Genomic DNA, 14,339 nt, shown 5'->3' with positions numbered 1-14,339 from the left:
CGCGCTGTGCCTTCGATGTGCATGGAGAATTTAGAAGACGAGCTGTGCGATCGGGGAAACAGGATGCCGAGCTGGACGGCGAATAAATACCCCAAAAGAGGCCTTGGAGCGGATCGTACAGGTGATCTCCACCCAAGTATACACCATTGAGGAACCACACGGCCTTGAACTTCCGCTGATGGCCGCCATCCGCAACGGCATCGCTCCACTCAGTTTGCACATGTCCCATCAGCGGGTGCATAGAAAGTCTGGTGTCCGGATCGCCGGATGTCTCCACGCTGTACTGTTGAAAACAACACTGCGCTCGCCTATACGGGTCGCCACAGCAAGTTATCCACATTCGGCGCGCATGTCATCCGTCGGAAGAGCACATTCAGATTGACAGTTGGGTATTTCAAGGTTCGCTTGCTTTGGCTCAGGGTCACCCACCTGCGAATGTAATAGTAGGAGTGTGCATGCAAAGGGCGGACTGCGTGCGGGGGACCGCACCGAAAATCGGTAGGCACAGATAAAGCTATGGAGACAGCAAAATGTGACCTTTTCAAACGAATTTCCTCTTGAACGAGTCGCCAACTGTACAATCACGTCGCTAAATTTTCAATTTTCACATTTACATCTACAGTGGCTTAGCGAAGAGAGTTCGATCTATCACTCATCCTCTTCTTCTTCGTCGTCCTCTTCCATGCCCTCCGCAGCATCAACCTCAAAAGTCGGTGCCTGGTCCACGCCAACGTAGCTATCACTCATCAAAAACAACGTCAACTCATGTTTTCCAGGCGTGGGCACCACAATCTCCAACTTAGTCTTCAACTCCCTCACAACCGTGACGCGCTTGATGGCAAGCAGATTCCTCGTGCTTTCCTCGCCAACCACAAGCCACCAATTCTCCGTCTTCGGAGCCGGATAGAATGGTGCATGAACCTGCAGATTGGGTTCTTCATCCTCTTCGAGCTGTCTTGTGATAGAAACGTTGACGTACGAAGGCTGCCCAGACGCAACGTTCTCAGGATCGTCAAGCTCAAACGCCATCTCGACATTAGGATACCTCTCGTTGATGAAACGGGCAGCATCTGCGAGTTGAGCATTGCTGAAGCCCAGACCGGCCATGAGCTTGCCATGATCTGGATTCTCATCAGGGTCCATAGCATCTTGGAACTCCACGACATCCTTGATGCCAAATTTGCTGCACACTGCGATCTTCTCGTCCTCGAAGTGAGGAATCTGCTTGAGTGGAGAGTCGCGATCCCACATCGCCTGCACAACCATCTGGCAGATTTCCATAGCATTCATGGCGTTGAGGTGGCCTTCCGATGAGAGTACATCAACACAAGCGCTGAGGATGCTCAAGACCTTGCGAAGGATGATCTCCTGGTCTTTGGCCATATCTGCCGGCAGCTGCATTCTCGAGAAGTGTGCTTGCAGCAAGACGAAGGACTTGAAGTGCGGTGATTCGAAGTTGACTTCGCCGAGCTTGACCGGCACACGATCGTAGATTCGTGACAAGATGTGCTCCTCGTGACGACGAATCTGAATGTCTTCAAACTCTGTTGCCGCTGTTACGATCTCGAGAATGCCTTTCAGCTTCGTGCCGCGCTTCAAAGACAGGAGCAATGTTTGCATTGTGATGAAGGAGATATTGTAGTAGGCTCCGATCATGGCAGCGTTGAGAGGTGTAATTGTGTCTTCATCCTCGTCCATCTCGATGATCTTCGCATCAGTCAGGTCCTTCAAGGTCTGTTCCACCTGCTCAGACAAATATGCACTGAGCCCATCGTGCGTTGTATCTGTGAGACCATAGAAGCTTGGGTTGGCAAGCAGCCGTCGGTAGAGGTATGTATATGTCGTCCAATCGACGGCGTCTTGTGTGCTCTCGATAGTCTTCGTGCTGATCTCGGTCACGAATGCATCATGGAGGTAGGACAGCAATTGACTCTCAATGGGCAACGCCTCAGCCAAGAACTTCTTGTAATAGTTGCGCTTGGTGTCTGGGCACATGAGCACACCGCGAGCATCCCTATCCTCGCCAGGGCGCCCTGCTTTCCCGAACATCTGCAAAACTTCGGCGATGGGATAGTCAATGTAGCGATGCTCACGTCCCTCGTAGAATTGAGTTCCCATCACAATCACCAAGTGTGCTGCAGGCTCGATCTCCCAGCAGCAGTCTCTTGAGACAATGAGAAGCTGAACGGCGCCCTGCTTGAACAGTGACGTGGAGATGCGCTTGTCAGAGTCACTGAGCGCTTCGTGGTAGTAGGCGATACCGTGCGATAGGGACTCTGCCAAAGTCTTCTCCTTGACTCTAGACAAGATTGGTGCCAGTTGGTCTGCTTCTGTATGCAAGAATCGATCTTCGTCATCAGCAGCAATGCAAGCCGCGAGCAAGTCTTGTGCTGTTGCACGAGCTTGCTTTCTGCTCGGCACGAAGACCATCGCTGGCTTCTCAGGAGCGTACTGCAGGACTGCTTGATAAGTCGGCTTGGTCATTGCAAGCATGAGCGAGGGGAAGTGCGGGATGTTGAATGTTTGGAGATGCAAGTTCAAAGGCAGAGGTCGGTTGTTAGGGCTGAAGTTGAAGATGGTGCGCTTGCTGCAACCAATCCACTCTCCAATGTCTTTCGCGTTGGATAGCGAGACACTCAACCCAATTGTGCGAAGGTCGTTCTCGAGCTGAGCCTTGATCGCTTGCGTTCGGGAGACGACAGCCTCATAGGTGTAGCCGCCGTGACCGCCGAGCATGTGAAGATCATCGGCAATGACGAGCTCGACGTTCTGCACGTTCTTCCTGCGCTGCCATTGCCGGGACATCATATCCCATTGCACGGGTGTTGCCAAGATGAGGTCGCCTTCGGCGAGTAGCTTCAAGTCACCAGTTGTCTCGCCCGTAAGCTTAACAACAGCTTTGCCGCCGGCCAACGGTCCAAGAGCCTTCTTCCATGCCTCATGCCTTGCGTCCACTTGCTCCTGGAAAGGAGCGATGTAAACGGCTTTCCCGCCTTGAGCTTTCGTGAAGTGGCGCAGCAATGCAAATTCTGCGCAGATAGTCTTGCCACTGCCTGTTGGCGCACCCACGAAGACATTCTCGTCCGACCGGAAAAGGGCATCGTATGTCTGCGTCTGAATCTTGTTGAACTGAGGAATATCAGAATAAAGATCGATGAACTCCTGCCTCTTCAGCTGTTCGATAGTCAAAGGCTGCATATCCAGGAGCTGAGTGTGCGCTGGGAATTTCTCGGGCAGTGAAAGCTTCTGGAATGAGAGCGTGAGCTTGCTCTCGGCATGCATCCATCTGTCGCTTATGACCGAGATGAAGTAATTGGGCGGCATCGGTTCAGAGATCGGAACTGTGAATTCTACGACATGCTCGTTCATCTCAGCTTCGGCGTACTCCTTGCGGAGCAGGAACTGATCGTGGAACAGAATGTCCTCGCCATCACAGTCCTCGACCACGATCCACCAATTCTCAGCGCGACCGTGGATGTTGTCGTCCCATTCGAACTTTGGTGTAATGGTCAGTTCGACGCGGAGCATGCTTCGGGTGACTGGCTGACATTGTGCCTGGATGTCAAGTCGCGGAAACTTTGCAACCAGGTTGCAAACTTGTCGTCCCTGTTTGGGCATGCCCAGAAGCTCGCCCATGCGGGGTGGATCAAGATCGAAGTAGCTCGACCACGGCACGTCCATACGCTCAGCCTTCTTGATGATGTCCGGTGGACAGTCTGCGAATTGGCGAAGTGGGGTCATGGTAGGCCACATGCGTTTCTCTGCCATCTTGCATAGATCCAATGCGTCCTTCGCCACCTGCGACCACCCCTTCTTCAAAGCAATCTCGAACATGGCGCGGAGGATACGACCAGCAGATTGCGTGACATAGACGAGATCTGCCATCAGGGCAAGTCCCTCCAATTTCAGTCGGCTGACATATGCTTGGAGAAGGACATTGATCTTGCATTGCGGTTCGTCAATGGTTTCCTTGACAGGAATTGGAACTCTTCCGAGCAGCTTGGCCAATTCAAGCTTCTCGTCCTGTCGTACAGGAATGTATTTGAACTCATCACTGAGCGCGAACACTCTGAAGAGCTCAATTGGGCTGACCGAAGGCTGAATGTGCAGATTGTAGGTCAACATACTGTTGTGTGTGATATAGTAGTGACTTGCAACACGGCCCAGATCCTTGCTCTGCAGACGGCCACTCTTCTTGTCGTACGCGATCAAGCTTGCCTTTTCGAGGACGACAGCTGCTGAGTGAATAAGATCCACGCGCTTTTGCTCCAGGATCTCGTCGTCGTCATAGTCCGCGCCGACTTGATACAGGGCAGGCGATCGCAGCATCCGCACAAACAGGTACGTGTAGCTGAGCCATTCAACGCCTTCATCTCGAGTCCGCACATTGCCCAGCACAATCTCGGCATTGAGGTTGTCTGCCAAACGTGACACGAACTGTGACTCGATGGGCAGTTGCTGGTTGAGCAACGACAGGTAGTACTGGATCTCTGCCTGCGTCGTGATGATGATACCCTCACCATATGTATCGTACTGGGGACGGCCGGCACGACCGAGCATTTGCAAGACGTCTTGAGGACTCAATTCTACCCACGAACCCTTTTCAGGGGAGTAGATTTGAGTGCCCTTGATGATCACGGTATGGGCAGGCAGATTCACACCCCAAGCCAGTGTAGCGGTACAAACGAGTACTTGTATCGCACCATCCGCGAATAAGTCCTCGACGGCAGTTCTGTCTGCTCTGCTCATACCGGCATGATGTATACCGAAACCATATGGGAGAACACCCTTCAGATCTGAGTTCTGGCACGTCTCAGCTTCTTCGCGCAAGATCTCTCTCGACGCAGCGTCAGTGCGCAGAATCTGCCCGATCGTGTCAAGTTCAAGGGCCTTGTCACGAATGTACTTGGCGGTCTTTGCAGTTTCCTTTCGCGAATGAACGAAGATGAGCATCTGGTTCTTGTTTTGCCCAACCTGCTCAAGCACTTTCGTGTAGCACACATCGTTCATGGTCTTGAGCTGCTTGATAGCCTTCTTGTCGGTGACACCAATAAACTCTTGTTTAAGCGGGCAAGGCCTGAAGGTACCATCGAAATGGAACAGATCCTTCTCCACATCGACTCTGAGGAAAGATGCCACATCGCGGTAGTTTGGCAGAGTAGCCGAGAGACCAACGATTCGCACAGGATCGCCCGTCTGCTCAGTCCGACGGATCGTACGCGCAACAATACTCTCGAGAACCGGGCCACGGTCGTCATGCAGCAGATGGATTTCATCGATACAGATCAGTCGGACAAGATTCGTGTAGCTGGTGTCTGTGGCCTTTCGCGTGATGACGTCCCACTTCTCAGGAGTCGTGACAATGACATTCGTCTCTGCGATCTGCTGCTTGGTGAGCTGACGATCACCTGTCAGCTCGGAGACCTTAATTCCGTAAGACTCCAGACGCTTGCCAAAGTTGCCGACTTGCTCTTGGACCAATGCCTTCAATGGAGCAATATAGATAATTTTGAACTCGTCCAGATTGATTCGACCAGTCTCTGGATTGCGATGCTTGCCAATTTCGCGCAACATCGTGAGCATCGCCACATTGGTCTTTCCTGAACCTGTGGGTGCACAAATGAGCATGTTGCCATCTCCCAGAAACGCAGAATCATGGCACTCTGTCTGAATGCGATTGAGCGATGGATTTGAGCCGAATCCGGGTCGTGCCCAAGCAGGCAGCTCTTCCAATTTGATCAAAGGTCGTTCGCCGGGGACCTGCTTGCGCTTCGGTGCTGGGACATGTATTTCTTCATAGCCTTTGAAAGTTCGCTTCGTTGAGCCCTGCGGCAATCGTACGTTCTGGTTGGTCATCAAGTGGTTGCCTTGGTCGAATTTCAGGTCCTCCAGATTCAACGTCTTGCGAGGTTGCAGGCCTCCCACTAGGCCCTCCTTCTTGACTTCTTCCTCGTCCTTGACTTCCAGCTTCGCGTCAAGCTGCATCGGGTCCAGCTTCACTTGGATCTTAGGCTTGCCTGTTGTCTCGTCACGGCCGCGGAGTTCCTTCAAGATACTGGCGTGACCAGCGTTCACCATTTCCTTCTCTACGATGACCCGAGATTCATCGTCTTCGGCAACTCGCCGCCATCTCGTTACCCAGACGATCTTATCTCTGTTCTTTACAAGCTTTCCGACCAGCTCGTGATGTTCATAGTCGAAGAGCTCCATGAGGTCGTTTTCCACTTGTCCTAGTGGCCGCTCCTGGCCTGACTCGTCTGTTCCTGACATTATTGCCTCAGCCTCTTTGGTCTTTTCGGCCTGGATATGCGCATCGTCGTAGATATCACCAATATGCCGCTGTAACCAGTATGCGTCGATCTCGTGTGCAGGGACAAAATTTGGATCTTTCCCCTCTTTGCCTGTCCGTCTGGGTCGACTCTCGATTACCAGTCCATCATCCTCTTCCTCGCCACCTCCTTCTGCGTCAGGCGGCGGGCCCGCGCCGTCCTCTGCCAGGTCTTCCGTACCCATGGCCAGGTCGTCTTCCGATTCGTCGTTCTCGTCCCGAACCTCGAACGTTTGATTCGCATCTTCATCCTCCGACTCATCGCCGAAGTCGACGGCGACTCCTTGTTGTTCATCCATGGCAGTCTCGTCGTCATTGCCATCTCCCATTTCCTGGTCGTCATCTTGCGCCTCGTAGTCTGTAATCTTCTTTCCCAGATTGACAAGCTGATTGAACTCTTTGCTCGATAGCGTGATTCCAAGAATGTCGTCAATCTCCTTCTTCTTGTCAAAGTCCTTCAAAGTGTCGTCCTTCAGGTATTCGAGGATCGAATCAGTGGCAGAAGCTGTGATCGCCAGCCCATAGTCGCCACCCATTTTCTGTGCGACATTCGATGAGATGAGGTCGTATACGTCCTTTGTCGCAGCGGTTCGAGGTCGGTATCGCAGGCCTTCGATATTCATATCCTGTGCGCTCAAAATTCCAGCCTGTCGTGAGCTCTGCACAGGTTCTGTCCGCTTCCTCTTTTTCGCGCCCTCGTTCGTCGCTGCAGACACCGGCGCCTTTTCTCGCGCCGTCCTTGAACCCATTTCTCCCAATTTGATCTTTCCAGCCAGTGACTCCGGATCACCAGTGGCATCGTCCCCTCGTCGCGAGACAAATCGTCTATCGGCCTGCAGGACCAAATTCGACATGGCCGCATATTTGTACTGGCCCAAGTTGTTGTCGGCGCCATCGCCGCCCTTCCCTTGTTTCGACATGATGGCGATGTATTATGTGCGGGATTGCGCGCGCGGAAAGGAAGGGAGATAGGTCGTCAGCTCGAATGAGCCTGCACGCGACTGAGACTGCACGCGACTGAGATTGAAGATCGGAAGGTCAAGACGATTTTCAAGTCAAGTTGACGCTTTGCCAGATTAGGCGAAAAGCGCGAGTCATGCAAGAGCCGGCAAACAACGTTGATCCGATCCGACCAAGCACGTCTTCATGTTCGGCAGAGCATCTGCTCACTTCGACTTTGTCCCATAGACTTCATTATACAATTTAAAGTATAGACCATGGCAGACCCTGAAGAGCCTGAGGATCTGTGGCTGTTCGGCTACGGCAGTTTGATATGGAAGCCACCGCCACATTACGGTAGGGCATTCTCTTCCTCTTACTTCAAGTTTTATACTCATAGCATCTTCAAAGACCTCCGTCTCCCTGGATACATAGAAAATTATGTCAGAAGGTTCTGGCAATCTTCTGAGGATCACCGTGGAACGCCAGAAGCCCCAGGCCGAGTCTGCACATTAATCGATCGTAAACTCTGGGAGACTCTCACCGATCAACATGCATCCGCCCCGCCACGAGTCTGGGGCGCAGCATATCGAATACCCGCAGCCAAAGTCGCAGAAGTAAAAGAATACATGGACATCCGAGAGATCAACGGCTATTCAATCCAATACACTCCTTTCAAACAACCAACGAAACCGCAAGACATGTCCGCCACATTCCAAGACGTCCACGTGCCGAACAACTTCTCCACGGACGGGAAAGCAATCAGATGTCTTGTGTATATTGGCCTACCGGATAATCCGCAATTTCTTGGTCCTCAGGACCCGCAGGCATTGGCAGAGCATATTGTGAAGTCGAGAGGGCCGAGTGGAGAGAATAAGGATTATCTTTATGAGTTGGAGGCTGCGTTGAATGGATTGAGTGAGGAGAGTGGAGATGAGCATATTAGTGACCTGGCTAGGAGATGTAGGGAGATCGAGGCGAGAAACAGAGCAGAGGGAAGTGAGAAATAGAAATATAGAGTCGCGATGATAGAGTGAATGCATATAATCAGAGTCTGATCTGCTGTGAGCTCCTTAGTACACTTGGCTGCTTAGACCATACGTGCGCGAAGACACTCTCTGCCCTGAAGACAACAAATCCGTGTGTGTCTATGTCAAGCCTTCTGTGTTGCCCACGAGAGGCATCAAGCTTGCCCCTATCAAACGGCAGGAGCTTGTAGCGAGCCCGCTATGAAACATTCTGTCCCAATCTCAAAAATCTTCTGACCCTGTCCTCGGCTATCTGTCCTGCTCTGCAACAGTCCGTTACTCATCTCGTGTGTTTCTCCATGAATTCAGCCTCCTCTGGCTCTAGCTTCTCCAGGTCAAAGCCATAGAAGTTATCCTCGCAGGTAGACGGCGTAGCACGGTATGTTCTCCAGTAATAACTTCGTCCCTTCTTCCAAAACTGTTGATTCGCCAGTCCTGATTTGCGTCTAACGCGAGGGATTGCAGTCACCTTCCGAACTTGCATCTCCATGTCAATGCAGTACGTGAGTTTGATGCCTTGCAACAGCATGGGGTAAGAATCATCAGACTTCTCAGCACTGCAGATATTCTTGCCACAATCTCTCAGCGCGGAAGTGAGCATCGGAAAGTCTACTTCTTCTTCTATGTCATCCTCGATTGCGCCGCGCACGATCAGCGCAATGTTGGTAAGTGCCTGTTGATGGAGCAAGGGCCGCACGAGAACTGTGCGAAGGTCCTTACCGATTCGCCGTAAGTTGTCTGCAATGTCGTCGTCTGACCAGCTGGAATCAGCGGTGACGCCATTGTCATAGCGGTCAGTGTATTCGTAGAACCATGAGAATATCACCTCTAGTTTGGGGACCATTCGAAGCTTGCTGGTCAGATACTCGTCACATGGCACGAGGGTTTCAGCTGGAAGGTAGTAGCGCACATCGGGGTCGATCACCAGTGTCAGCTTCTGCGAGGGTTCCGCGCGCTTGATAGCATCCTGGTACTCCTGGTTCATTTGTTTGTTGGCCAGCAGCAGGCCCAGAACTGGAGCATGCGCAAGGTAAGCCGCATCCCAAGGTTGCCCGATCTGCAACGAGCTGGTCTTAATATGCTTCGGCTCATCGAGCGTGAAGTCATAGATTTGGTCTCGAAGTTCGCGAGGCAGAGCGAAGAAATCAAAGATCTCGTTACGACTCGAGGGGTTGAGGAGTGCTTGTTGAGCAGCAGGCTCTATGTTGGTGGGTTGAGAACGATGCATCAGTCCATTTTCCAGGTCAAGGAACCGATGTGCAGTAGTACTACTCGAGGAGTCAAGTGGCGGCTGTTGAACCGCCATGTACTCGACAGGACTCGACTGTGTTGTCGACTGGTGTGCTTTGCCATCCATTGTGGTCAACCGTGAGGTGGAAAAGCCTGAAGACTTCGTAAGTGAAAGGAATAAAGAACCGGTGAGGAATCCATTCGAAATGATAGAGACATGGAGTGAATGGGTGACAGGGGTGAATCTCATCTCCAGGACCAGGAAAAGTGGGTGAAAGAAAAAGGGTGAATGACTATTCAGCTCAGTCAATGTTGCATGTGCAAAGTCATATGAATAGGCTCGACCCTGAAATGGCTGCAAACGTCGAGCATCATGTATTGCTCAGCATCGGGACGGGCTAGAGTTTCTCAACCTGTCATGACAATTTTACATGGAAAGTACATACCGCAGGCCCGAGTGCGTGCAACCCGGCTAGAACCTCGACGAACGCCCTTCGATGATTTGTTCTGGTACATGCTCATCTCTCCGACCTTCCTCCCAATACTCACCTTTACTTCCTTGCCGTAGGTCCAGAAACGCCCGCACCGATAACGCTGGGCAGTTCTTGCGAACCCATTTCCCAAATGGTGCCTACCGCGAAACTGACCAGACCAATGATTGCCACAGTGAAGAGCGCGATGAGCCAGAACTCGACACTGACATCCTTCTTCTGGCATGCTGGCCCGCCCCATACTGTGCTCTTCTTGCCAGCCTCGCTCTTTGGCTTCGTGCATTGGCAGGACCAGCAGTCAAGACCAGTCTGACCGCCTGGGCCCAGAGAGTCCGCATCATGGTATTTGAGACCGCATTTGCCATGTCCTGTGCAATTTCGTGTCGCACTTTCGCAAGCGGACTCTGATGTGAAGCAAGCCGGGAGAATGCCGCGTAGAGGTGTTGTGTTGTTCGCCTGGAACTTCGGTAATGGCGAGTCTTCTGAAGAGTCGCTCGTTGCGAAATCGTTCGACATGCTGAGCGGTGCCTCTGGTGCTAATCGCTGTCTCTTCTGCAGCATTGACTTCTTGTTCGGCATTTCATATGTTCCCCACTGGAACTTGCCTTCATTCCTGCTCGATTCGGCATCTGCCGGAGTGGTGATTGCAGTGATCGCGAAAGTCCCAGTCTGCTCGAACTTCTCCCACATAGCCAGCATATCCTCCACTGATTTGGCGAGATAAAAGACATTCCCGCTTGAGCTGAGACGGTCTGCGTCCGAAATATGCTGAACGATCTCGTAGTCGGAAGATGCTGATGCTGGATTTTCTTGTTTCACAAGATCGACAAAGAGGCCTCGCGTCGCTGCTGAATTCGGTGCAGGTGAGATTCCAAATGAATGTCGTGCGGAGTTATCCTTGAAGAAGGCTACACGCAGTCAGTGTCCCAGATCTTGCTAGCTTCATGAATCTGCCATACGTATGCTGTCTGTCACTCCTTCGAGCAGTATAAAGGCATTGTTTCGCCTGTCCTCCTCCTTAGCAAACAGTGGTGTTTGCTTGCCATAGTCGTTAATGGCCTCGATCGCCTCCTGCCTCAGCAAATCTGACTGGTGATAATCCTCGACCCCCGCTCTTTGTGCCAGCACCAGCCTCGCGGCGACTGGCGATAGATCCCTTCCGCTTTGCCCTCTCGCCGCTGATGCATGGGGGTCGTATGTGTAGACGTGTGCAGTTGCCGCTTCTGCTATGCGTGCCGCGCAAGCCAGCACGGGCAGGAGAAAGTGTGCGGTGCTCTTCATCGTCGCTGTCGGTCTTCGTGGCGGCGATGAACGCTGTGCAGGAGCCTCGACACCGAGATGCAGCTTGTCGCCTACGGTAGCTGTTCACAAGATGGAGCACGGATCACCGTACCGCCAAGAAAGTCTAGTATGACGAACGTGACGGACGAGGCGATGTTCTGGAAGATACATTTCCAACAACCTGCACCACCTTTGTCCTGCAAACACTCACTTGTCTCGGACCACTGCCAATACTATTCCTTGGATGCGAGTATCGATGTCCGATCCGTGTCGAACTCTCTGATCACCCCACCCTCGAAAGATGCATCGCCTCCCGCGAGCCATCAGCCTCCGCCAGCAACAACTTCTACGCCCCAACATCAGGTCGCGAATACCCCAGCAGCGCTTCACCTCGCGGATCGCCTACAAACGGAATGGCGAGCCTGTTCGATACCAAGCAGTGCGCTTTAGAGGGCGTGGTCCGAGCATGCGGCAGATCGTAACATATGGCGTTTACGGTGCTTGCGTATATTGGTACTTCGGCATGGTGGTCAAGTGGCTGGGTGTCGAAGTGGAAATGCTGGACGAAATGGTGGACGAGGAGATGGAGGACGACGATGAAGAAGAGGTCGAGGACGACGGATATGCGCACCCAGACTCATTATTCATCCCTCTGACATGGTCAACGAAACTGCCACGTACTTTCTACAGAGGTTCGGATCCCGAATGGCAAGAGTTCATCAAAATCGCCAAGGATAAAGAAAGGCACACCAAAATCCAGAATGAGCTGGTTCAATTGATCTTTAAGGAATGTCTCAAGCACCCGGGCGTTGCGCGCCAGTTGGGGAAGGACAACAAGGTCGGAAAGTACTGGTTGGACATTTCTTTCCCCGATGGGCCGCCGCAAGAGTATGAGAGAAGTGGGATCGAGATCGCAGATACATACATCGCTTGGAGCCAACAAAAGATCAGCCCAGAGGATCAGTGGAGACTCACCAGGACGATCTGGCCAAAGGCAGCTTTCGATTCGTTATGGGCTACCGGCTCAATGCTAGCCGGCATTAATTATCGGAGGATAAAACAAGCACTGGGATGGGAGGACAAGGATCCGTTCAGCCCGGAGGAGAGAATGCGACATGCGATCGAGATGCACAACAAGCAGCATCACCCAGAGCTGAGTAGGAAGCAAGTCGGGCAAGGGCAACTGGAGCCGAACGCCAGCCCAGAAGGTGCGAATGGCAGCTCGAACATGCCGCCAGCAAAATCGACGAGTGACGAAGCCAGAAAGTTGAGTTGGTGGATGGTCGACGTGCCCATGCCCAAACCCGGCGAGGACTCTATGGACGTCCCGATTGCCATGTCTGTCTTTCAATCCACGTTGAGGAAGAACTGGAATCCCAAGAAAATGGAGCCTCCACGAGGAACGTTCGTTGTTCAAGGACTGGTGGAAGTACGAGGGCAGAGGGGCAGGATGATGTTTGACGTGCAGTCGTGCTACGATCCCAAGGAGGCGAAGTTCACAAACGTCAACGCGAATGTGCGGAGCTTCAAGCGATGGAACCAAGCGCCGAGAGGGGGGCCTTGATCCCACTGGGAATAGATGGAGTGCTTTTCACTCAACTTTTTCGGGTTTCCTGCAGCGTTTGAGCGAGTGAGCGGATACATTTGCAGATGGGCGATGCATAGCGTAGGGACATTCACAAGATACCCTTTATTCATTTGTTGTTGATGACCAGACTGAATTGCTCCTGCTTTCTCCTCGGTTCCAACTAACATAGCGAGCCCCAGGCGCATGATGTCTTAGCTGAACCACAGCTGATGTCAAAAGCATTGTATCAGTCATGCGACGCAACATCTGGTTTCTGCGAGTTGGTGTGTACAAGCCACTGTTGCGCAAGTGAAGGCTGCGTGATGGTGAGGTTGATACGCTTAGATACGTTTGGGCTGCCGTCAAGTGTCCTGTGACAGCGTCCGACCATCACCATTTCCTGTACAGCCACAACATCTGCGCTTTTGGCAAAATTCTTACATTCTCTCGCACGATCCGATCTTCCTCACGATGAAGGTCGCCGATCTACTCTCGGATCTCACGCAGTTGCAGTTTGCTGTGAGTCCCGATGTTTCTCTTCCACCGCCGACTGCTTACACTCTTGCAGGACCCGGGCGCCGCTCTCGCACTCGTGTCAGCAAGATCGAGCGCGGCGGGAAGTGCAGCAGCGAACGGAGAAGTCTCGTCGAACGGACGCCATGAAGACCCGGATTTGAAGCGAGCAAAGGACCTTCTCGACTTGCACAAGACTGTCAAGCTCGCCCATCCCGATGCTGAGCCCGATGCGGCGCTGAAGAAGGCTCGTGCAGATGTAGACAAGGTCCTGCGCGAGCTGTAAACTCACTGCGTATGTTGTTGGCGAGGCTCGTGGACCTGCTGGCTCGCGCAATGCAGCTTGAGCTTCAGACCAGTGCAAACGCCAGTCCTAGACGCGCCATTGTCAAGTCATCACAGGACCATACGCCAAGCGAGTATTTTGACGTCCTTGCCTATCGCAGCACTGCAACACCCTCCAAGATTCCTGGCTGTGCCCGACCAAACTGCAAAGGCTTCGCGTTCGCTTTCGCACTGAAGCAAAACTGCACGACCATGGGACGTGAACAGATGTGAGCTTTCTTATTTGCTTCGCCGCTCCACAACTTGGTCTGGCTCGACGCCTTCCGCTCGACGGCCTTGGCGTCGCAGCCACTTGCACCACGATCGAATCACTGCTGCTGGCAAGCACCACAATCACGATGCTCCACGGAACTGAATGTACACTGCGACTCCGCGACATCGCTGTTGTTCGAGCTACGTGTCCTCCATACTGCATCACGTACGAACCTCGCACCTCAACAAAGATGTCATCAGCACAAGCATTTTGCCAAGGGCGAGGGATTTGTCTTCGGTGATAGAGAGTGATCGTCCAGAGCTACATGGTGCACGACATACACTGATGGACTGTGCAAGCAACGAAGTCCTGATAGTACATCGACCGACCCGATTTGCTCACGATGCTCAATCTGTTCTCAGCT

General features: G+C 52.6%; 6 protein-coding genes across 6 annotated transcripts; 3 read left to right on the top strand and 3 right to left on the bottom strand.

Annotated features, from left to right (window-relative positions):
* Positions 1-648: 648 nt before the first annotated feature.
* RHO25_006091 (uncharacterized protein) lies at positions 649-7,248 on the bottom strand (the record flags this gene model as incomplete). Its single annotated transcript, XM_023596945.2, has 1 exon — positions 649-7,248. The coding sequence occupies one exon, from the start codon at positions 7,246-7,248 to the stop codon at positions 649-651; it is 6,600 nt and encodes a 2,199-aa protein (XP_023451845.1).
* Positions 7,249-7,545: 297 nt separating this feature from the next.
* On the top strand, positions 7,546-8,277 carry RHO25_006090 (uncharacterized protein; the record flags this gene model as incomplete). The annotated part of the gene is made up of 2 exons (XM_023596944.2): positions 7,546-7,624; positions 7,679-8,277. The coding sequence occupies 2 exons, from the start codon at positions 7,546-7,548 to the stop codon at positions 8,275-8,277; spliced, it is 678 nt and encodes a 225-aa protein (XP_023451846.1).
* A 298-nt stretch (positions 8,278-8,575) lies between these two features.
* RHO25_006089 (uncharacterized protein) lies at positions 8,576-9,652 on the bottom strand (the record flags this gene model as incomplete). The annotated part of the gene is made up of 1 exon (XM_023596943.2): positions 8,576-9,652. The coding sequence occupies one exon, from the start codon at positions 9,650-9,652 to the stop codon at positions 8,576-8,578; it is 1,077 nt and encodes a 358-aa protein (XP_023451847.1).
* Positions 9,653-10,076: 424 nt separating this feature from the next.
* RHO25_006088 (uncharacterized protein) lies at positions 10,077-11,297 on the bottom strand (the record flags this gene model as incomplete). The annotated part of the gene is made up of 2 exons (XM_023596942.2): positions 10,077-10,924; positions 10,976-11,297. The coding sequence occupies 2 exons, from the start codon at positions 11,295-11,297 to the stop codon at positions 10,077-10,079; spliced, it is 1,170 nt and encodes a 389-aa protein (XP_023452763.1).
* A 301-nt stretch (positions 11,298-11,598) lies between these two features.
* Positions 11,599-12,861, top strand: RHO25_006087 (uncharacterized protein; the record flags this gene model as incomplete). The annotated part of the gene is made up of 1 exon (XM_023596941.2): positions 11,599-12,861. One exon carries the CDS (start codon positions 11,599-11,601, stop codon positions 12,859-12,861), a length of 1,263 nt encoding a protein of 420 aa, XP_023452762.1.
* A 474-nt stretch (positions 12,862-13,335) lies between these two features.
* Positions 13,336-13,663, top strand: RHO25_006086 (uncharacterized protein; the record flags this gene model as incomplete). Its single annotated transcript, XM_023596940.2, has 2 exons — positions 13,336-13,383; positions 13,433-13,663. The coding sequence occupies 2 exons, from the start codon at positions 13,336-13,338 to the stop codon at positions 13,661-13,663; spliced, it is 279 nt and encodes a 92-aa protein (XP_023452450.1).
* Between the last annotated feature and the right edge of the window lie 676 nt (positions 13,664-14,339).

Source organism: Cercospora beticola, chromosome 4, assembly GCF_033473495.1.
Source record: "Cercospora beticola chromosome 4, complete sequence".
Lineage (NCBI taxonomy): Eukaryota > Fungi > Ascomycota > Dothideomycetes > Mycosphaerellales > Mycosphaerellaceae > Cercospora > Cercospora beticola.
The sequence above is the reverse complement of the archived record's forward strand: the minus strand, read 5'-3'. Positions and strand labels throughout refer to the sequence as shown.